We start from the raw sequence: 23466 nt of genomic DNA, 5'->3' as shown, positions 1-23466 counted from the left end.
TGCTTGAGATTTTCCAATTATTTTTATACTCACTCACTAGTTTTTACTGATTTCTGTACTTGGATCTCTAAATCCCTCTGCGCATCACTGATCCTAGCTTCTCTCAATTTAGAAAATACTTTGATCTATCTACAGACCAAGGCAGATGATGTCACACTTCCCCCACAATGCACTCCATTTACCACTATTTTGTCCTCTCACTTGATCTATCAATATTTCAGTGTAACATTCTGCTCCAGTCTGCACTATTTACTGTGATATTTTGTCAGCAAACTAATACACAGCTCAATCTTCCTTTATCAAATTTGCTTACAGTAAAAGGTTGAGAGCCTGTGTTCCCTTCAACATGCCACCAATTATGAACAGCATGGTGGCACAGTGGTTAGCACTGCTGCCTCTCAGCGCCAGGGACCCGGGTTCAATACCAACATCAAGTGACCGTGTGGAGTTTGCATGTTCTGTGGGTTTCTTCCCACAGTGCGAAAGACATGCATTGGCTATACTAAAATGGCCCTTAGTGTCAAGGGTGATTAGCAGGTCAAATGGGGCCTAGGTGGGGTTGTTGTCAGTGCAGACCCAATGGGCCAAATGGCCTCCTCCTGCGCTGCAGGGATTCTATGATATCCTGCCAATTTGAACACATATCTATTACCTCTACCCCTCCTACCTCCTAACAAATTTTCCATCAAAACCAGCAGATTGTGTCCACATCCATTCTTGTTAAGTGTCTTTTGTGAAACCCTGTTGATTCCTTCTGGACATCTGTATATTAATCAATTTTGGAGTTGCAGTGGCTAATTGAGTAAAAATACTTCTTAATTTAACACTGCCCCGTACAGAACAGTGATGATTTTAATTTCCCAGTCAGCCCTGTGATAGCTGACCTTAGCCTCATGGCTACATTTTGGACACCACAATTAAATGTAGCCTCTTAAACTAGAGGAAGAGAAAAGCAGCCAGGTTTCTGCTGCACAGGGATTAACAATGCCCAGTGGATAGTGCACATGTTTACGCATTGGAAATAATTTGAGTTAGTCTCAGCTACAGACCTTTCCACGCTAACATACCCTGCTAATCCTTACCACTTAGCCTCACTTGAACTGAACTGAGTTTCTGTAGAAGTTGGTGCCTTCTGGAGAAGAGGGGATTCAACTTCGTTCAGGACTAAATTTCACAGTCCTACATTAGGAAATTTTGAAGCGTATAAATAATATTCAGGACGAACTGAGACAGCCCTTTGTTTTGGAAAAAAGCCTATATGCCATTAAGGGAAAGAGTTTTTATGGAGATATATATATGTATATATATAAATGTTTGTGTTGAACTTTTGGTTTTTAAAATAGCTGTATATTGTTCTATGTTCAGTGATGGATATCATCATAATATTACATAATAAGCTTCATAACTCCAATTTGTTTTTAAAGATGCTTTTAATGGTAGCTCTCTGTGAAATAAAAAATGTTCAACAGTTAAAACACATTGAAGAATATTTTTAGCCTACATCTTAGATTAATCTCTTCAGCTAAAACTACCATAAAGCATAGAATATGTAGGGATTTACTTTCTGTCCTTTTAACTGGATCTGATGGGTCTAATATTCTGTTGCAATTTATATGAAAGCATCAATTTCAATTTCACTTCTTGTTTGTCACTAATATTTTGAGTCAAAGTGAGATGGCAGAGGTGAAATTGGTCTTCAACGGTTGCACAAAATGGCGATAGTGAATTGGCAGTCCTTCTTGCACCACCCAGTGTTCTTTTCCATTGACATTACTTTCACCCCTCTGCTGCTACTCTGAAGAGTAATTTTATCCCCCTAGCATGTTTAATAAGCAAAGTCTACTACCTCATCACAACAAAGCAAAGATGCTGCGGTAGCTATAGTAATTTTCAGTCAAAAATGAAATTGTAACTTAGGTTAATCATGTGTATCCTACAGCATAGTTCATCACTACTTATTCAATTTTACCTATATTCAAGTATTTAATTGTTAGATGATTACTTTTTTAATTCCTGATCAAGCCTATAAAGATATATTTTAGAAGTTATCAGCCTAGATCTAGTTTTATGTGGAGGGAAAATTCAAGCTGTGCCAAACCAAAGAAGCGCATTATTTCCATGTTGTTCATTCACAACTGACTTACATAACACAAATATCCAGTGATTAATAAGTTTTGTCGATCATAGCTGATGTATTCAAGTAATAGACCTCTGAATAAAGAGTCTCAGTTTGAAAAAACTGAAGTACAAAATGTTTATGTTTCCATTGAATTTAGAATGGTGAAGTAATCCATATCCAAATCATAAGTTTGTTGCTCATATGACTGGGTGGCCACAGCACATGGCTGACCCAAAAAAATTGCATTTGCTTTAATTGAGCCAACAGATCGGAACTTCAGCACAGTGAAAAGAAAGTACAATTTTAATAATTTTAGTAGCATTTTCTGTTATGATACCGAATCAGTTTGGAAATGGATATGACCTAGACTGAGACAGTTAAATTTGTCACTGCTTTTGATAATAACAGTTTATTATTAGATGGTGAACAGTTAATGACAGATAAGTATTTAAGATTTTTGTTGGCCTTGCACCTGAATTACTGAGCTAAAGTTCTGATTGTTACACTAATGAAGTGAGAGATCTTTGAGAATTAGACTGGAAGCACAATAATGGATGTTTATTTATCTAATTAATGCCAGAACTAGCCTTCATTCCTTACTGTTTGTTATTTCAGGAAGTTAGACCACTTTTTGTAATTAGAAAAATGGCTCTTTGTATTTCTTCCTTGATTGTGCCTGCTCATTGCAGAAATCAAACTCTTCCACAACTGGTGAGAAGATAACCAAGCTGTATGAGCTAGGGAGTGAACAGGAGCGCAAGATATGGATAGATCGTTACCTGTCCTTCATGGAAGAAAGAGGAACACCAGTGATCACTTTACCTGCTGTGGGCAAGAAGCCATTGGACCTTTACCGACTTTACACTTGTGTTAAGGAAATTGGTGGCTTGGCACAGGTAGGCAGAGAGCAACACAGTTTTGGTGGTTCACAATTATTTGTTGGTTAGGTTTTGACTGACATTTAAACTTTTGTGTCACGAAAGATGCTTTTTTTGCAAATTGATGCAAGCTGAACATGTGCATAAATGGCTGTCCATTAATCTTAACCCTAATAATTAACAATGTAACATTCAAAATGTTTCAAAGAATGTTGCTGCAATATAGGAAAGGGGCAAGGAATAAATTCTACATCAAAGGTTTGTTTTCCTGACTACTTGACCACTGCATTAGTATCTATATATGCAGGTAGATTTCACAGCATTCCAGTAATCTCACTATATAACTGTATGAAATGCTGATAATGCCACAGCTAGAATACTGTGTGCAATTCTGGTCACCACGTTATGGGAAGGACGTGATTACTTTGGAGAGAGTGCAAAGGAATTATACCAGGATGCTGCCTGGGTTGGAGGGTCTGAGCTATGAAGAAAGATTAGATTGGCTGGGGCTGTTTGCCTTGGACCAGCGAAGGTTGGGAGAGTACCTGATACAGGTATAAAATAATGAAGGGTGTAGATAAGGTGGATAGGAAGGCACTTTTTCCACTTGATTTGAGAAACTTCTTTTACCCAGTAGGTGGTGGGAGTCTGAATCAAAAACTCTCATAAAATGTAAGACGTATTTAGATATTCTCTTGCACTGCAATAACATCCAGGGCTATGGCCAAGCACTGGAAAATGGGATCAGTGTAGTCAGATCATTGTTGATTGGCATAGACACAATGGGTCGAATGGCCTCCTTTTGTGCTGTAAAACATCAATGAATATATGAAATTAAAAAGGTATTCTGCAAATTATAGTTATGATATTTTTGTTGTGCATCTGTGCTAACTAATAAATGACCAATTATTGTTACGTGTTTTGTAAAATGTGTCCTTTGCTGCTTTCCATTAGATACCTCATTATATTGAATTCCCTGGAGCTTGGCGATTATTATGTGTATATTAATTTGTGCATTGGTGTGTTGTTGAACCTCACTACAGCAATGTCTTGGGAGTTGTGGCATGAAATTTCTGCTAAGGTCACAACTGGTAAAATGCACACAGAATGAGTTGGACACGGAACAGTTTTGCCTAGGTGAACTTATGCTGAAGCTTCTGCACAAACTCCTCAGCGTAAGCCCGTGTGTAAAATTCCCCCTGCACAAACGGGAAGCATAATTAAACATACAAAATCATGATGGATACCCGATTGGGGGGGGGGTCTCAGTGTTGCTGGTGGTGGGGTCAGGGGAATTGTGGAGTGATCACATAGAAACCAACAACCCATCAGAGTGAAGCCAAAAATTATGAGGTAATGCACTTAAAAATTGAGTATTGGGCCTGCAACAGAACAGAACACACTATGTGGTTTTATTTGTCCACTGGCACAGGTCTTTCATGTACCTAGGGCAGATCAGTTTACACGAATTGAAAACATTTTAAATAAATTGTAGTGACAGGATTAAGAGATCTCGGTCATTCTTCAGCTGACAGCTGCTGAATTAATGTGACTACTGGTGCCTGGACCCCTACATTGTGGGCACAGAGTTACTCCCCAAATAATTTGCATTTGACTGAAACTCAGAATTTCAACTGTAGGATGTGGCTAATTTTGTGAAAAATAGTTGATTACTTCAGTCATCTGGATTTTTTGATCTAGTGTGGACATTCGTGCATACCCCCAATTGGTTCCAAGGACAAATCATTACACTTAAAACTCCATGACCTTCAGTGCCATTCCGTTTGAATCTGGGCAGAACTATAGCAGAGACACAAAGCCACAATATCTTTTTTAATGAAATTCCTAAAGACCTCCAGGGTATGCTTATTAAAAATGTAATGAGGAATAAATAATAAAAAGATAAAACTGGAAAGGAACGCCCCTCCTTCCATAAGCTTTGAAGGCCAGATTTTTGAGCATCTAAACTTATTAAAGAAAAAATAAAGTCAGTTGCCTGTTTCTTTCTATCCCTTCACCCAAAAAATAGGGACCATCTTGCTTACAGCATGCCAACTAGTTAGTCTGATTAAATAAGACTACTAATCTAGGTGAGTCAAAGCTTTAGGCAACTGGAGTTTCCAATTCTCCATGTTGTGACTCTTGAGCTTTATATTCTTCTACAATTTCTGTTCCCCACTTCCCCTCGACCCTAGCACAATCCAATTCCTAAAGTTCTACTTTGAAAATGCACTGGACTCTCAGAAGTGTTTGGAAATATTCAATCAGATTCTCATTGATTTTAATATCTTTTTCTAGGTTAACAAAAACAAAAAATGGCGTGAGCTGGCAACAGCCCTGAGCGTAGGTACATCAAGCAGTGCAGCCAGCTCACTAAAGAAGCAGTACATTCAGTACCTGTTTGCCTTTGAATGTAAGATTGAGCGTGGAGAGGAGCCCCCTCCTGAGATGTTCAGTTCTGCTGAATCCAAAAAACAGCCCAAGATACAGCCGCCTTCTCCAGGTGAGTACTAGCTAGCACTGGGGTTCTGATAAAGTTCTTGTGTTTTCACTGTTAGCTTAAATACAATTTCTTGTAAACTACAGAGAGAAAACATTTGCACTGATGGCTTTTTGTAGCTCCTGCTTCCTTGTTTATTGCCACTTGCACTTATATAGCCCAATACAGTGGCTCAGTGTGGTTAGCACTGCTACTTAACAGCCCCAGGGACCCAGGCTTGATTTCAGCCTTGAGTAACTATCTGTGTGAAGTTTACTTGTTCACATGTCTGCATGGGTTTTCTCCCACAGTCCAAAGTTGTGCAGATTAGGTTGAGTGGTGATGCTAAATTGCCCTTTAGTGTCCCAACATATATAGGTTAGGGGGTTAGTGGGGTAAATAATTGGGATCATTGGGTGAGCCTGGCAAGAGTTGGTGCAGATTTGATGGGCTGAATGGCTTCCTCCTGTACTGTTGGGACTCTATTCTCTTCTAAGATGCTTCATGAGTATTATAAAGTATTATGAACAACATAAGCAGATGTTCAAAGACTTAGTCTAAGAGGTAGATTTTAAGGGCAATATTAAAGTAGGAAAGAGAGGAGTTTAGGGTGTTTATTCCATAGATTAAGGCTTAGACTGCTGAAGTCAATGTCACCAATGACGTAGCGACTAAAATTGGAGATGCACAGAAGGCAAGAATTAAAGGATCACAGATAAAGGTTCATAGGGCTGGAGGAAACTACAGAGGTATGAAAGGGCAAAGCCATGAAGGGATTTGAAAAGAAGGATGAGAATTTAAAATGAAGCTTTGCTTAAAGGGAGCCAATGTGGTCAGTGTAGAGTACAACACGATGAATAAGGACATGGGCAGCAGAGTTTTGGATGAGTTTAGGTAGATTGTGAGATACCAGCCACGTGCATTGGAAAAGTCAAGTCTGGAGGCAATAGAGACATGGATGAGAGTTTAGTTGTAAATGAGCTGAGGCAAGGGTGAAGTTGGGTGATATTGCAGAAGTGGAACTAGGGGTTGGGGATGATGCAGAGATATGTAATGAAAAGCTCTTCTCAGGATCAAATATGATAACAAGGTTAGTAACAATTAGGATTCAGCATGAGACGATTGCCAAGAATAGGGGTGAAATAAGTGGTATGGGAAGGGTGTTTGTAGTAGGATCCAAAGACAATGATTTTTGAGTTTAACTACTTATTTGGCAGAAGTTTCTACTTGTCTAGTACTGGACAAACAGTTTGGACAGGAAGGAGTTCAGGGAAGTGATAGTGATGTAGAGGTGTGTGCTGTCAGCATGCATGTGAAAACCAATGCTGTTTTCAGATAATATTGCCAAGGAGCAGCAGGGAGATGAGTTGTGGGCCATCAGAGGTTGTGGTGCTCAAAAAGGAAGAAAAGCCATTGCAGATGATTCTCTCTATATTCGGATAGAAAAGAATGAAATCAGATGAGCGCCGTTCTGGCACAACTGGCAGGCAGCAGAGAAGCGGTGAAGGAAGATTGTGTGGTCCATCATGTCAAAGAATGTAGGCAGATCAAGAAGAACAACAAGGGATAGGTTTACAGTTGCAAAGGATGTCATTTTTGTGATTTTCGTAACTGTTTCATTACTGTGGCAGGATGGAAAACCAAACAGAGGGGTTCAGACATGCAGTCCTAAGAATAAAGGACATAGATTTGGGAGGCAACAGTATGTTTAAGGACCTGTAGAGGGAAGAGAGGTTAGAAAAGCAGTAGTGTGCTTTACTAACATGTCCCTCTAGCACGAGGGGACATGGCTTTAAATTAAGGGGGGGTAGTTATAGGACGGATGTCAGGGGCAGGTTCTTTACCCAGAGGGTGGTGAGGGACTGGAATGCCCTGCCTGCTGCAGTTGTAAATGCGCCTAGTTTGGGGGCATTTAAGAGATTGGTGGATAGGTTTATGGACGAAAAGGGATTGGTTTAGATTAGTGGGTCAATGTTTTTTTTTTAAAAATAAGACTGGTCGGCGCAACATTGTGGGCCGAAGGGCCTGTTCCGCGCTGTAATGTTCTATGTTCTATGTTCTATGTTCTATGTCTTGCTGCAGCTGTATAGGGCATTGGTGAGGCCGCAGCTGGAGTACTGTGTGCAGTTTTGGGCGCCGTACTTATGCAAGGATATTTTGGCCTTGGAGGGAGTGCAGAGGAGGTTTACTAGGCTGATGCCAGAGTTGAGGGGGTTGAGCTATGAGGAGAGGCTGAATAAACTAGGCTTGTACTTGTTAGAGTTTAGAAGAATGAGGGGAGATCTCATTGAGACGTATAAGATGATGAATGGGATGGATAGGATAGAGGTGGAGAGACTCTTCCCGCTCAGAAAGGATAGTAGGACTAGGGGGCACAGCCTCAAGATAAAGGGGGGGGTGGTTTAGAACGGAGTTGAGGAGGAACTTCTTCACTCAAAGGGTGGTGAATCTCTGGAATTCTCTGCCCGTTGAAGTGGTGGAGGCTACCTCGCTAAATATTTTTAAGACGCGGGTTGATGGGTTTTTGATAAGAGAGGGGATTAAGGGTTATGGGGAGAGGGCGGGAATGTGGAACTGAGCCACGACAGATCAGCCATGATCTTATTAAATGGCGGGGCAGGCTCGAAGGGCTAGATGGCCTACTTCTGCTCCTATTGCTTATGTTCTTATGTTCTTACAATGAAATGTTTATAAAGTATATTCCTTTTTAGGGCTCATATCATTCCAGAAGTTAAATTAATTATATTTGAACAAAGATTGAGGATGTCACTGTGTATATACATGTTGCCATCCTCTGTGGTAACAGTGTTTAGAGTCTGTGAAGAATGCTAGTCTGTGCTCTACAAATATACACAATTGGAAGCAGGTTAATATGTTGTGAGTTGCAGGTGCAGTAGTAGTAGGCTGGGTTATTTTGGCTCCGTGGAAGGGTTTCCTGCTATGGGGACAAGGGAGAATGATAAATGTATACTTTGTTTCCTTGTTAACAAAACAACACTGACACCTGCTGCATCTGGCCATGCTTCAAAACACACGTGGAATTCATATTCAATGAGGTGATTGTAACAGAACGAATAGCTGATGTTTTCATGCATTTCATAGTGGCTCCTCATTTGAAACAAGCCCATTTTCTCACAGAAAATAGGTCACAAGTTCTTCTTTCTCTTTGAACCTCTTTGGAGCATCTTTTCCCTATACACCTTAACTGATGGTGTAAAATAAGCTGCATGTAAACATTGCATTGGATAAACAACAGTAGTGGATGTGATTTCTCTGTCAATGTACGTTTTAACCTATTCACATTGTTCCAATACCTGTGCAGTTTATTTATCTGACTTTGCACCCAAACTCTCTAGCCATAATCATGCTCTCATTTACAACATACTAAGAAAGAGCAGATTGAATGACAGTCACCCAAGATAGCTGCTGTGCATCTCATTGCAGCTGTTTACAGATCAACATTGATAGCTGTCAGTAGTAAGTTTCTCTTTCAACCAAGAGTCATGCAGGTTACATATTGCTAAGGTTTCACAGTTTAAAAATTATTGGCGCAATTTGCATCTGCTACCATATCAACAGCACTTGGCAAAACTCCATAGTTAAATGTATTATGATTTTTTTTTATTGCTACTTTTTAGGATGAAATGGAGTGTGGGTGCATTAAACATTTGGATTTCTGACACAGAGTATTAGTGTGGTCTACTGCTAATTGTTTTGATTCCTTTAAACTATCAGAAACTTGTAATTAAAAACAGACCTGAGTTGTTCTATGCCTAGATTAACTAATATTACAAAACTAGTAAGAAGTCTCACAACGCCAGGTTAAAGTCCAACAGATTTATTTGGTATCACGAGCTTTCGAAGCGCTGCTCCTTCATCAGGTGAGTGGAGAGGTGGGTTCACAAACACGGCATATATAGACAGAGACTCAATTGCATGATAATGGTTGGAATGCAAGTCTTTACAGGTAATCAAATCTTTACAGTTACAGACAATACGAGTGGAGAGAGGGACAATCACAGGTTGTGATTATTCCCTCTTTCCACTTGCATTGCCGGTATCTGTAAAGACTTGATTATCTGTAAAGATTCTCATTCCAACCATTGTCACTCAATTGAGTCTCTGTCTATATATACTGTGTTTGTGCACCTACGTCTCCACTCACCTGCTGAAAGAATAGCGCTCCAAAAGTTTGTGATACCAAATAAACCTGTTGGACTTTAACCTGGCGGTGTGAGACTTCTTACTGTGTCCACCTCAGTCCAATGCTGGCATCTCTACATCATTATAAAACTACTGATTGGCTCTCAGACTTTCTACAATCAGGATTTGTACAGTGGCTTTGTGTCATAGAGCCAGTAGTCTGTGATAGTATTGTTACCCTAGTTTCCTCATTTCTTTACATCAGTTTTGTTCCTCTTCTCCCCTTCTGAAAAGATGGGCCCAGAAAATCAGGCACAAAATAGTACCATATTTTTCAGCTGTAAACAGCTAACTAAGCATTGGTAATATCCTAACTTTAAGCCCTGTGGGTTTTAAACAAAGAAAAAGTTTTGTTTGCACACTTAGATTCAAAGTACCATGCAACAAGTTTTATTGAAAGAACTCTGCAGAGTCTAAACTGAAAGCAAAACAGCAGCCTGCAACACCCAATTACATAACCATCAAATCATGTGATCAGCTCTTAAAGCAACCTGCAACCCTTTTAAATGTATAACAGCTTCCAATAAGGCAGGTCAAATGTACAGCACCCACCATATCAGATAATAGGAGTGCACATTCACAGCATTTAAAAATAACAACATTTCAAATTTGGGATTTTGTGTATATTGCAGGACTCATTTTCAATTTTTAGTCACCCCAGCACTCATCATGTTAAATTCACTCAGCACAACAGCGCTGATAGTTATATTCCCCCATACTTAGTTCAGTGTTTAGCTTGCCCCCTGGCTACCCCCTACATCCCAATTATCCATGCTACAGTCCTTGACCTGCACCTCAACGTACATTTTGAAGCCAGACGAGACCCAACAATTTTTTCTGTTCTGGCATAATTGTGAGAATAAGATGCTTCACTCCATAAGTAATTCCACTGACAAATTAGGGATCTTTTAAGAGATCCGTGGATAGGTTTATGGATGGAAAGGGACTGGTTTAGGTTAGAGGGTCATTGCTTTTTAATTGGTCGGAGCAACATCGTGGGCCAAAGGGCCTGTTCTGCGCTGTAATGTTCTAAATAAACTTTATTTAATAACACTTCAGCTATAACTCTAAGGAATGAAGCAGTTTAACTGTTAACAGTTGAACAATATTTAAAAATGAAAGAAAATATCTCTTAATTTCTAACTTAGCACTGTTGCAGAACAAAATGAGCAACGTTCCTCTTACAGACTCAAAGGTCACTTTAAATGCAATTAGGAACCATAAAGCTACTTGCTATAGTATGTGTAGACAGTCTTGAAACTTTCAGAGAGATTTTGCAGAGAGAAAGTAGTTTGTAGAAAATCTCTACCTTTAAATAAATCCCATCAGAACTGAAAAACTGTTTCCCTGCTACAGACCTAGCACCTCCCAATAACCACATCATCTCATGACCCTGCATTCCTAAACCCACCTTCCATTCCTTTAATCAGAGTCCTAGGGAAAACCTCCATCCGTAAACAAAAATCCATTAGCACCATCCTAAGTAAATTCTGCATGACTAAAATGCGTAATTATCATACTTTCCCAGCATCTGAGCTAAATGTTTTCCAGACACCAACTGCCTGCAGAAAAAAACTGAATCTTTAAACATTTCCCTTAAACAATACATATAGCAATAACACACTATCATCATCCCCATCGCATCTCTACCCCAGCCATGCTGGCCTGAGGCCCAATGGCTCACCCTTTCTCACTTAATTGTTGACTGCTGCAACACTACCTTATCTTCCATTATGATTCACCAGCAGCTGTGCTCATCAGCTCTGTCAAGATTGGACATGAGGTCTCATACGCAGGTTGATGGGTTTTTGATGAGAGAGGGGATTAAGGGTTATGGGGAGAGGGCGGGAATGTGGAACTGAGCCATGACAGATCAGCCATGATCTTATTGAATGGCAGGGCAGGCTCGAAGGGCTAGATGGCCTACTCCTGCTCCTATTTCTTATGTTCTTATGTTATGTTCTTATAAGTAATTTGAACTCAGAAATTGGAAGAACCATGTCAAAATTTGCAGACAGTGCCAAATACTGAGAAAGACGGATGCAATCCAAGAAAACATTAATAAGCTTGTAGGTGGGCAAGCAAATGACAAATCGATTTCAATATAGATAAATAAGGTGGAGTATTTTCAAAAGTGGAATAAGGGACAACCTACTGGAAAATAAGAGTCAAAATGAGATAGAAGCATAAAAAGATCTAGGAGTTCAAATAGGCAAATCACTAAAAGTAACAGTTTAGCAATGTTACTAAAAAATACAAATAAAGCATTGGGATTCGTTTCTAGAGGAATAAGCAGAGAAGTTATGTTAAACATGCATTATGCCTTAATTATACAAAACTTAAAATACCATGTCCATGTGCAGGATTTTGGTGGGGTTATATTGGGTCTCCAGCCCCACAGTGATTTTCCGTGAATTGGTCAGTTAGAAGTCAGAAGGTATGCTTGCCAGCCAGTTCGGAGCTGGAGCCTGTCATCTCAGGTGAGAGAAAGAGATCCTCTCCATCTTGGATTTAAAAAATCATGATAGTGTCAGGCTACAATTGTTGAGGGAAAGTTCCTTCACAGAGAGGCTGTGGATGTGATCAGGCAGGTGGAGAAGGCCTCAAAGCCTACTTAGAGTGCTGGTTCCCTGGTCTGTCGCAACGAGGCCATCTGCAAGCAAGTGACACATTCCACACATTGCAGAAGGCTCAAAAATTCCAATTTGTTTCTGACAATTGGCCTTAACTGACCATTAACTCGTCGCTTCCACCTAAGATTCTGCCTCTGGAAACTGGGCCAATTGGGCAGGGTAGCAAACTGGCATATCTGTCAGTGGTGTGAATTTAAGTGCCCACCAACCTACATTCACAAGGATGACACCAAAATTGACACAAAGTAACTATCAGGAAAAACAGGCCAACTAGAGCTAAAAAAGACTGAGGCGAGTCCTATTACAAGTCTACTAAGTTCAAACATGATCTCTTATTTCAAGCAATAGTCACTTCAGCCACTCGTAAGTCAGAAGAATAGCAGGTAGAAGGCCATTTGATAGAGCAGGAGGAACAGGCAGGTATTGAAGAAATCCTGAGCTGCTCAGAATCAGTTTTCAGTGCTCAAAGTTTGAGGGTGACACCACCTCAAAGGAAGTCCCCCCACATGCGCGCGCGTGCGCGCATACACACACACACTCCATGATATTGTGGAGCAACTGATTATAAGGGATTTGATAGCTGGGGAGTGGACAGGAGTTTCTGCAACTGTTGACGAGTCTCACATGGTGCATTCCCTCCCCTATGACAAGGTAGAGAACATCACTGAGAGGTGGTAGAGCATTTTGCATTGTAAGAAACATCGTGAGGTTGTGGTGCATGGAATCAATGACATTGTTAGGAAACTAGTTCAAATTCTGCAGTCAGAATTTCAGGAGCTAACAAGAAAGTTAAAAGAGCAGACCTTCAAGGTAGTAAAAGCCCTGCTTTACTCCCAATACCACACGATAGGAGGTTCACTGTTAGGTTAATGTTAGGCTGGAGAAATAGCAGAGGAGAGAGTGAGAAACAAGGCTGGAACCAATGTACTCAGGGAGTTTAACTAACACTACATTTGACAAGGATAATTTGGACATGAGAAGGCCTTGGTGGGTAAAATTAAGGAGAATCCCAAGGCATTCTACAAATATGTGAAGAGTAAAAGGATGAGAAAAGAAGGGGTAGGACCTATAAAAGGTGAAGGGAGAAAAGTCTGTGTCGAGCCGGAAGAAATGGCAGAGGTGCTTAATGAGTACTTTGCCTCGGTATTCACGGTGGAAAGTGATCTGGGAGGTTGTACTACAGGTTTGCAGCAGACTGAAAAGATTGTGTATGTGGATATTAAGAAAGAGGATGTGTTGGAACTTTTAAATTCTATCAAGATAGATAAGTCATCGGGACCAGAAGGGATGTACCCCAGGTTACTGTGGGAGGTGAGGGAAGTTATTGCAGAGCCCCTGGCGATGAGCTTTGCATCGTCAATGGAGACAGGAGAGGTTCTGGAGGATTGGAGGATTGCGGATGTGGTTCCTATTTTCAAGAAAGGGAACAGGGTTAGCCCAGGAAATTACCGACCGTGAGTCTGACCTCAGTGGTTGGTAAGTTGATGGAGAGGATTCTGAGGGACAAGATTTATGAGCATTTAGAGAAGTTTAGAATGATCAGGAATAGTCAGCATGGTTTTGTCAAGGGCAGGTCGTGCCTTACGAGCCTAGTTGAGTTCTTTGAAAATGTGAATGAACACATTGATGAAGGAAGAGCGGTGGATGTGGTTTACATGGACTTCAGCAAGGCGTTTGATAAGGTCCCCCATGCAAGACTTCTTGAGAAGGTGACAGGGCATGGGATCCAAGGGGCTTTGGCCTTGTGGATCCAGAACTGGCTTGCCTGCAGAAGGCAGAGAGTGGTTGTGGATGGGTCTTTTTCTGCATGGAGGTCGGTCACCAGTGGAGTGCCCCAGGGATCTGTTCTATGACCCTTGCTGTTTGTCATTTTCATAAATGACCTGAAGGAGGAAGTGGAGGGATGAGTTAGTAAGTTCGCCGATGATACGAAGGTTGGTGGTGTTGTGGATAGTCTGGAGGGATGTCAGAAGTTGCAGCATGACTAGAATGCAAGACTGGGCGGAGAAGTGGCAGATGGACTTAAACGCGGATAAATGCCATTTTGGCAGGACCAACGGGATGCAGGAGTACCATATCAAGGGTAGGAGTCTTAGCTGGGTTGAAGAGCAGAAGGATCTTGGGGTCCGGGTCCGTAGGACTCTTAAATCGGCCTCGCAGGTGGAGGATGTGGTCAAGAAGGCGTGTGGTGTACTGGCCTTCACTAATCGAGGGATTGAGTTTAGGAGTCGGGAGGTGATGCTGCAACTTTATAAGACCCTTGTCAGACCCCACTTAGAGTACTGTGAGCAGTTCTGGTCGCCTCACTACAGGAAGGATGTGGAAGCTATTGAAAGGGTGCAGAGGAGATTTACAAGGATGTTGCCTGGATTGGGAGGCATGCCTTATGAAGATAGGTTGAGGGAGCTAGGTCTCTTCTCCCTGGAGAGACGAAGGTTGAGAGGTGACCTGATAGAAGTTTATAAAATGTTGAGAGGAATAGTTAGGGTGGATTCTCGGAGGCTATTTCCCAGGGCTGAAATGGTTGCTACGAGAGGACACAGGTTTAAGGTGCTGGGAAGCAAGTATAGAGGAGATGTTAGGGGTAAGTTTTTCACTCAGGGTGGTGAGTGAGTGGAATTGGCTGCCATCGGTGGTGGTAGAGGCGAACTCACTGGGGTCTTTTAAAAGACTTCTGGATGGGTATATGGGATCTAATGGCATTGGGAGTTACAGATAGTTCTATGGCTTGGTAGGTATAGATGTGGTCGGCACAACTTGTGGGCTGAAGGGCCTGTTTGTACTGCAGCATTCTATGTTCTATGATAAAAGTCCAGGATGAAACATCAAAGTGAAGAAACAAGGTAGAGAGAGATCTGGGAGAAACAACCATCAGAATAAAGAGTTGTTCAGAAATTGAAGGAAACACAGTGAGACGGATGTGCAAGTCAAGGAAATTACTCAGCAATTGTGGAATCACATCTAACATTGGACATTCTATTACAAGTCTTGCAAGCTTGGGCGGGTTGTGTGCAGTCAGTACCCTGCCTATTGCAAACAGTCAGTAAAATTATTATTGCAGATTGATGTGCTTGAGGCTGGACACCATCTAATTTGGATGAAGTTTTGGGCTGCCGTTTTTAAAAGGTACCCAATCTCAAAGTTAAGCTGAAGGTTGGTCACATGCTGTCGCGCCTTCCCCCCGACCCTGTCACGGACTTTGCAATGCCAGCCACTCCCCACCCCCCCATGCACATACACCCTGAATCTTTGACCCCAGAGGAGCAACCCACTCCCCCAGCACACACCATGCAAGCATGAGGGTGACAACCCTCTTCCCCCCACCCCCAAATCCCTCCTTGCTAGTATCAGGCCCCCCACATTGCCCAACCCCAAGCAAGTGATATTCCACTATGGGAAAGCCTAAGACTCCGCATCCTTTAGGCACTCCCTTCAGATCCCATCCCTTTCCAATCCCACCCTGGCAGTGCCAAGAGCAGTATCAGGGCACTCATCCAGTGGCTATCATGTACTTTCCCAAAGGTTTCTGCATCATGATCAGGAGTGGTAATACTGTTGATTTTTCCCTGCCTTAACTGAATTCTTGACATCAATTGTAGAGTTTCTGTTGCTGCCTGACAGCATGAATTGTAACAGAATATGTCTTTCTTCGCCAGCAAGTTTCTCAAACGCTTCACTGACAGATGATGTAATTGAAATGTCATGTATTGAGATGGGAAATTTCCCAAAGCAAGATAAATGAGATGGGATGGGTTTTGAATATAAACAGATATTACCGCCAAATGACCTCTGATCAGTGTAGATTAGCGACGAGCCCCATGACTTTTTTTTTATTCATTAGTGGGACATGGACGTCACTGGCTGGCCAGCATTTATTTTCCGTCCCTAGTTGCCCTTGAGAAGGTGGTGGTGAACTGCTGCCTTGAATCACTGCAGTCCATGTTCTGTGGGTTGACCCACAATGCAGTTAGGAAGGGAATTCCAAAATTTTGACCCAGCGACTGTGAAGGAATGGCAACATATTTCCAAGTCAGCATGGTGAGTGGCTTGGAGGGGAACTTGCAGGTGGTGGTGTTCCCATTTATCTGCTGCCCTTGTCCTTTTTAGATGGAAGCAGTTGTGGGTTTGGAAGGTGCTGTCTAAGAATCTTTGGTGAATTGCTGCAGTGCATCTTGTAGATAGTGCACATTGCTGCTACTGAGCGTCTGTAGTGGAGGGATTGAATGTTAGTAATCGTAGTGCCAATCAAGCTGGCTACTTTGTCCTGGATTTGACTTCTGAAATTTAGACAGAGTTTGTACTGAGTAAGTTATGATAGCTGGCTATATGGTCTGAAGTATGTGAGCATACCTAACCTCCACTGGTTTATTTAAGTGAATACATTGTCACTTCTGGGAAAAGGTTTATGCTATTGTATATTTATTCTTCTAGTTTTTGCTACAGTGTGGAATGAATGGTATAGTTATTACTCAAGAGAAAAAGACAAAAATAGCAAAATTCAAAATGTTTTAACACATTTAATTAGGTGATTGCTTCATTTATGTGGTTTGGTGACTAATATTCAGTTCAAAATCTAATGTTTTTTTTTCCAGCAAAACATGTCAACATCACAAAATTGAATTGGAGAAAACCAATTTTAGTATGAAGAGATGTTAAATTAAAATTTTCCTAAATTTGCCTGTTTTCTGCGTTTCTTTTCTCCCTTCCTCAAACCAAATAAGTCATGAAATTGTCACCTAATTGCAGCATTTCTCTTGCAGTAGGTTAATAAATGTGTGCTCTAAAAGGGAGTTGATCCTTATGTTACTATTCTGTCTGTGTATTCCCTGAGAGTATTTTCTCTCTGACATTGGTTTGCTGCAGAGATCAGTTGTCTTCATGTCACCATGTTCAGAGTGTGGAGAATAGTTTCTTAACGACTGACATTTACTGATTGAATAGGAGGCAACACAGTCGAAACTAGACATGTCAGTTCTTTCCTGCCACTCGGTGAAAATTTCTCCCTCTTTGTGAAGTTCTAGAAAGCAGCATCTAAACGCTGAAGCTTTTTGCAACTTCACAGCTCAATTTTAAAATTGTTGCATGGTTGTAGGGCAGGTGTTCAGCCAGAAATCTCCTAGCAGGGCTTGATCATTTGTTTGGCAGTGTTAGATGTGGAATGCAGCATTTCATTATGTAGTGTACTGGTTTTATATTGTGAACATTTCAATACTAAGCATCAGAATAATTTAACAAAGATTAAAATATATTGCTTCATAGCAGTAAATCCCCATTCGAATCAATTAATAAGCTCACAAGCATTATGAAGAATAGAACTAACTCCTCTTATTTTATAGCCGGTTCAGGTTCCTTGCAAGGACCACAGACACCACAATCTACCAGCAGTTCAGTGACAGAAGGCGGAGACTTGAAGCCACCAACACCTGTATCAACACCACACGGACAAATGACACCTATTCAGGGTAACAGGTACGGAGAAAGCAAAACATTAAAACTATTTTGTTGATATTCCCTAATGGAGAATTGATTATGTTTGCTACGGTAGAAAAGATGGAACCATTATCTAAACTTTAGGCTGATCGTTAGAGATGTACAGACAAATCAACTCATCAATTAGAACTGCTAATGCCATTACAGTATTTTTTTTTATTTGTTCATGGAATGTGATTATCACCAGCAACACCGCCCTTGAGGCGGCAGTCAGCTGTCTACTTTAACCACTGCAGTCATTGTGGTGTAGGTACATACACTGTGCTTTTAGGGAGGGTGTTTCAGGATTTTAATGCAGTGACAGTGAAGGAATAGCGATATAGTTCCAAGTTAAGATGATGTGCAAGTTGGAGGAGAAATTGTATGTTGTGGTGTTCCCTTGTGCCTGCTATCGAAGGAGCCTTAGTGAGCTGCTACATTTCGGTGATACACACTGCAGTCATTGCGCCAGTGCAGGTGTTAGGAAACTAGGACTGGTCCAATTAAGTTTCTGATCAGTGGTAACACTCAAGATGACAATGATAATCCCATTGGAAGTTAAAAGAAAATGGTTAGATTCTCTTTTATTGGAGATGGTAATTGCCTGTCCCTTGAGTGGCACGGAATATTACTAGCTCAAGCTTGAATGTTGCCTTGGTCTTGCTGCATATGGGCACAGATTGTTTCATTATCTGAATAGTTGCAAAAGTAACTATGCAGTTAACAGTGGATATTCCCATTTATGATCTTCTGATGGAGGAAATAACATTGATGAAGTTGATGAAGGTAGTTGAGCCTAGAACACTGCCATGAGAAAGTCCTGTAGCAACATTTTGCAACTGAGCTGATTGACCTCCAACAAGCACAACCATTTTCCTTTGTACTGGGTATGATTGCAACCAGTGTAGAGTTTTCCTCCCGATTTCCATTGACTTCCGTTTTACTCAGATTTCTTGATATCATACTTTGTTAAAGGCTGCCTTGATGTCAAGAGCAGTCACTTTCACATCACCTCTGGAATCCAGACCTTTTAACCAACTTTGAGATCTGGAACCAGATGGTCATGGCCAAACCCAAACTGAGCATGGTGAGCTGTGCAGGGGTGTGGAGGGTTTCTATTTATTTAAATCAGAGATTGGGCAATGCTGGTTTTCTTAGGCCCTTCCCCTCCAGCCGACTGTCTCGCCTCCTCTTTAAAAGTGCTGATCAATGTGGTAAGAAAAGCCATCCGTGTAGCCTATGAAATTCACACTAGTTTTCTTGCCTGAACCAACATTTTGTGCATTTTTGGGAAGATACTGACCACACATTCTAATTGGGATTTCAATGACACCCTATTATAGAAAGGATATTATTAAACTAGAAAGGGTGCAGAAAAGATTTACTAGGATGATACCGGAACTTGATGGTTTGAGTTATAGAAGAGGTTGGATAGACTGGGACTTTTTTCTGTGGAGCGTAGGAGGCTGAAGGGTGATCTTTGTAGAAGTCTCTAAAAGAATGAGGGGCTTAGATCAACAGAGTAGTCAATATTTTTTCCCATAAACTAGAGGGCATAGGTTTAAGGTGAGAGGGGAGAGATACAAAAGGGTCCAGAGGGCAGTTATTTCGCACCCAGGATGGTGAGTGTCTGGAAAAGCTACCAGAGATGGGTACAGTTTTGTATTTTAAAAAGCGTTTAGACAGTTACATGGATAAGATAGGTATAGAAGGATATGGGCCAAACACGGACAACTGGGACTAGCATGGAAACAGGCCCTTCGGCCCAACTTGTCCATGCCGTCCCTTTTTTTAAACCCCTAAGCTAATCCCAATTGCCCGCATTTGGCCCATATCCTTCTATACCCATCGTACCCATGTAACTATCTAAATGCTTTTTAAAAGGTAAACTTGTACCCGCCTCTGCTACTACCTCTGGCAGCTTGTTCCAAACACTCACCACCCTATATGAGAAAAAATTGCCCCTCTGGACACTTTTGTATCTCTCCCCTCTCACCTTAAACCTATGCTCTCTAGTTCTAGACTCCCCACCTTTGGGAAAAGATATTGACTATCTAACTGATCCGCGCCCATCGTTATTTTATACACCTCTATAAGATCACCCCTCAGCCTCCTAGCTCCAGAGGAAAAAAATCTCAATCTATCCAGCCTCTCCTTATAATTCAATCATCAAGTCCCGGTGCATCCTAGTAAATCTTTTCTGCACTCTTTCTAGTTTAATAATATCCTTTCTATAATAGGGTGACCAGTATTGCACACAGTATTCCAAATGTGGCCTTACCAATATCTTGTACAACTTCAACAAGACGTTCCAAGTTCTGTATTCAATGTTCAGACCGATGAAAGTATGCTCAGTGCCTTCTTCACCACTCTGTCCACTTGTGACTCCACTTTCAAGGAGTATGAACATGTATCCCTAGATTTCTTTGTTCTGTAATTCTCCCCAAAGCCCTACCATTAACTGAGTAAGTCCTGTCCTGGTTCAGTCTATCAAAATGCATCACCTCGCATTTGTCTAAATTAAACTCAATCTGCCATTCGTCAGCCCACTGGCCCAATTGATCAAGATCCCGTTGCAATTGGAGATAACTTTCTTCACTGTTCACTATGCCACAATGTTAGTGTCATCTGCAAACTTACTAACCATGCCTCCTATATTCTCATCCAAATCATTAATATAAATGACAGACAACAATGGACCCAGCACTGATCCCTGAGGCACACCGCTGATTACAGGCATCCAGTTTGAAAAACATCTCTCTGCAACCACCCTCTGGCTTCTGTCAAGAACAGGTTAAAGTCCATGAAATTTATTTGGTAGCAAACGCCACTAGCTTTCAGAGCGCTACTCCTTCGGCAGGTGAGTGGGGAGTTTTGATCACAAACAGGGCGTATAAAGGCGCATGCTTCGTTTACAGAATACGGCCTCTTGGGTTTATGTCACACTATTTGTAACCCCCCATGACTTGTCTGGGCTTGCAACATCTCACCTACTGTCCTGTCTGGAGGCAATACACATCTCTTTAACCTATGCTTAATGCTATCTCCACTCACATTGTCTGCACCTTTAAGACTTGATTAGCTGTAAAGATTCGCATTCTAATCAGTATTCTATAAACTGAGTGTCTGCCTTTATATGCCTGTTTGTGATCAGAATTCCCCATTCACTTGACGAAGGAGCAGCGCTCCGAAAGCTAGTGGCGTTTGCTACCAAATAAACCTGTTGGACTTTAACCTGGTGTTGTGAGACTTCTTACTGTGTTTACCCCAGTCCAACGCTGGCATCTCCACATTCTGTCAAGAAGCCAATTTTGTATCCATTTAGATACCTTTCCTTGGATCCCATGAGATTTAACTTTATGCAACAACCTACCATGCGGTACTTTGTCAAAGGCCTTGCTAAAGTCTCTGTAGACAACATCAACTGCACTACCCTCATCTACCATCTTGGTTATCCCTTCAAAAAACTCAATCAAATTTGTGAGACATGATATTCCACTCACAAAGCCACGCTGACTATCCCTAATCAGTACTTGCATCTCTAAATGCCTATAGATCCTGTCTGTCAAAATCCCTTCCAACAATTTACCCACCACAGATGTGAGGCTCACTGGCTTGTAGTTCCCAGGCTTTTCCCTGCAGCCCTTTTTACACAAAGTCACAACATTTGCCAATCTCCAATCTTCACGCACCTCACCCATGACTATCGATGATTCAAATATCTCTGCTAGGGGACCCGCAATTTCCTCCCTAGCCTCCCACAGTGTCCTGGGATACACCTCATCAGGTCCTGGGGATTTATCTACCTTGATGCGCTTTTAGACTTCCAGCACCTCCTTCTCTGTAATATGTACACTCCTCAAGACATTACTATTTATTTCCCCAAGTTCCCTAACATCCATGCTTTCTCAACAATGAATACTGATGAGAAATATTCATCTAGGATCTCACCCATCTCTTGTGGATCCGTACATAGATGATCTTGTTGATCCTTAAGAGGCCCTACTCTCTCTTTTGTTACTCTTTTGCCTTTTTTGTATTTGTAGAAGCTCTTTGGATTCTTCTTTGTCTTGTCTGCCAAAACAATCTCATGTCGCCTTTTTGCCCTCCTGATTTCTCTCTGAACTCTACTCCTACACCCCCTGTACTCTTCAAGGGATTCACTTGATCCCAGCTGCCTATGCATGTCATGTGCCTTTTTCTTCTTCTTGACCAGGGCCTCAATATCCCAAATCATCCAGGGTCCCCTACTTCTGCCAGCCTTGCCCTTCACTCTAAAAGGAATGTGTTTACCCTGAACCCTGGTTAACACACATTTAAAAGTGTGCCACTTACCAGAAGTCTCTTTGCCTTTCCACAGACTCCCCCAATTAAGTTTTGAAATTTCCTGCCTGATACCATCAAAATTGGCCTTGCCCCAATTTAGAATTTTAACTTTTGGACCTGACTATCATTCTCCATAGCTATCTTAAAACCTACAGAATTATGGTCACTGGTCCCAAAGTAATCCCTCACTAACACTTCTGTCACCTGCCCTTCCTTATTTCCCAAGAGGAGGTCAAGTTTTGCCACCTCTCTAGTTGGGCCATCTGCATACTGAATGAGAAATTCCTCCTGAGTGCACTCAACAAATTTCTTTCCATCCAGCCCTCTGACTGGGACAACCATGGTATTAAAGAATCATAGAACCCTACAGGGCAGAAAGAGGCCCTTCGACCCATCGAGTCTGCACCGACCACAATCCCACCCAGGCCCTACCCCCATATCCCTACATACTTTACCTGCTAATCCCTCTAACCTAAACATCTCAGGACACTAAGGAGCAATTTTAGCATGGCCTAGTTCACACATCTTCGGACTGTGGGAAGAAATCGGAGCACGCAGAGGAAACCCACGCAGACACAAGGAGAATTTGCAAACTCCGCACAGACAGTGACCCAAGCCAGGAATCGAACCCAGGTCCCTGGAGCTGTCAGTCAATGTTGAAAAAGTTAAAATCTCCGACTATTACCACCCTATTTTTCTTGGAGCTGTCTGTAATTTCCTTACATATTTGTTCCTCAATTTCCCACCGACTATTTGGGGGCCTATAATACAACCCTATCAAAGTGACTGCCCCCTTCTTATTTCTCAATTCCAGACATATAGACTCAGGGCCGAACCCTTGGATATATCCCCTTTCAGTACGGCCATGATACTTTCCCTAATCAAAAGTGCAACTCCCTCTCCTCTCTTACCTTCTGTTCTATCTTTCCTATAGCATCTGCACCCTGGAACATTGAGCTGCCAGTCCTGTCCCTTCCTAAGTTTTGTTTCAGTAAGTATGAAACAAATACAATACAATCAAATTAAACAGTGCTGTCCTGCTGCCTTATTTAAAAAACATTTTCTACCCTAAAATGTTGATGAGCTGTGCCCCAGCATGTTATGCCCAATCAACATCTATAGGTAACTTCCTTTTAAAGCTTGACCATCATGATTTGTGACGTTTGTCATCCCTCAGTATTAACTGGAGCAGTACTGTTGGACTTTAATTGTTTGTGTGTGTGGCCCCTATATTGGTGGGGTAACTGGATCTCTTTTATAAATACAAGTCAAATGATCTCTCAGCAAGCAGGTTGTCTCTGTCTAATTGGTAAGCTGTGTCACAACATTTTTTTTCAGTTTCTTGGGGCATTAATCACT

The 23466-nt window shown here is 41.5% G+C and overlaps 1 protein-coding gene across 8 annotated transcripts in view; it reads left to right on the top strand.

Moving 5' to 3' along the window:
- Positions 1 to 23466, top strand: part of arid1b (AT-rich interactive domain 1B) — a 557854-nt gene that overhangs the window by 494790 nt on the left and 39598 nt on the right. For all 8 annotated transcript variants that reach the window (XM_080200334.1, XM_080200331.1, XM_080200332.1 and 5 more), the window contains 3 exons: positions 2809 to 3015; positions 5296 to 5500; positions 17649 to 17781. In XM_080200334.1, coding sequence (XP_080056460.1) covers positions 2809 to 3015; positions 5296 to 5500; positions 17649 to 17781 — 545 coding nt within the window. The remainder of the gene's footprint in view (positions 1 to 2808; positions 3016 to 5295; positions 5501 to 17648; positions 17782 to 23466) is intronic.

The sequence above is a fragment of the Carcharhinus amblyrhynchos genome, chromosome 12, assembly GCF_965287045.1.
Source record: "Carcharhinus amblyrhynchos chromosome 12, sCarAmb.v2.hapA, whole genome shotgun sequence".
Lineage (NCBI taxonomy): Eukaryota > Metazoa > Chordata > Chondrichthyes > Carcharhiniformes > Carcharhinidae > Carcharhinus > Carcharhinus amblyrhynchos.
Note: the sequence above shows the minus strand (reverse complement) of the source record. Positions and strands in the feature narration are given on the sequence as shown.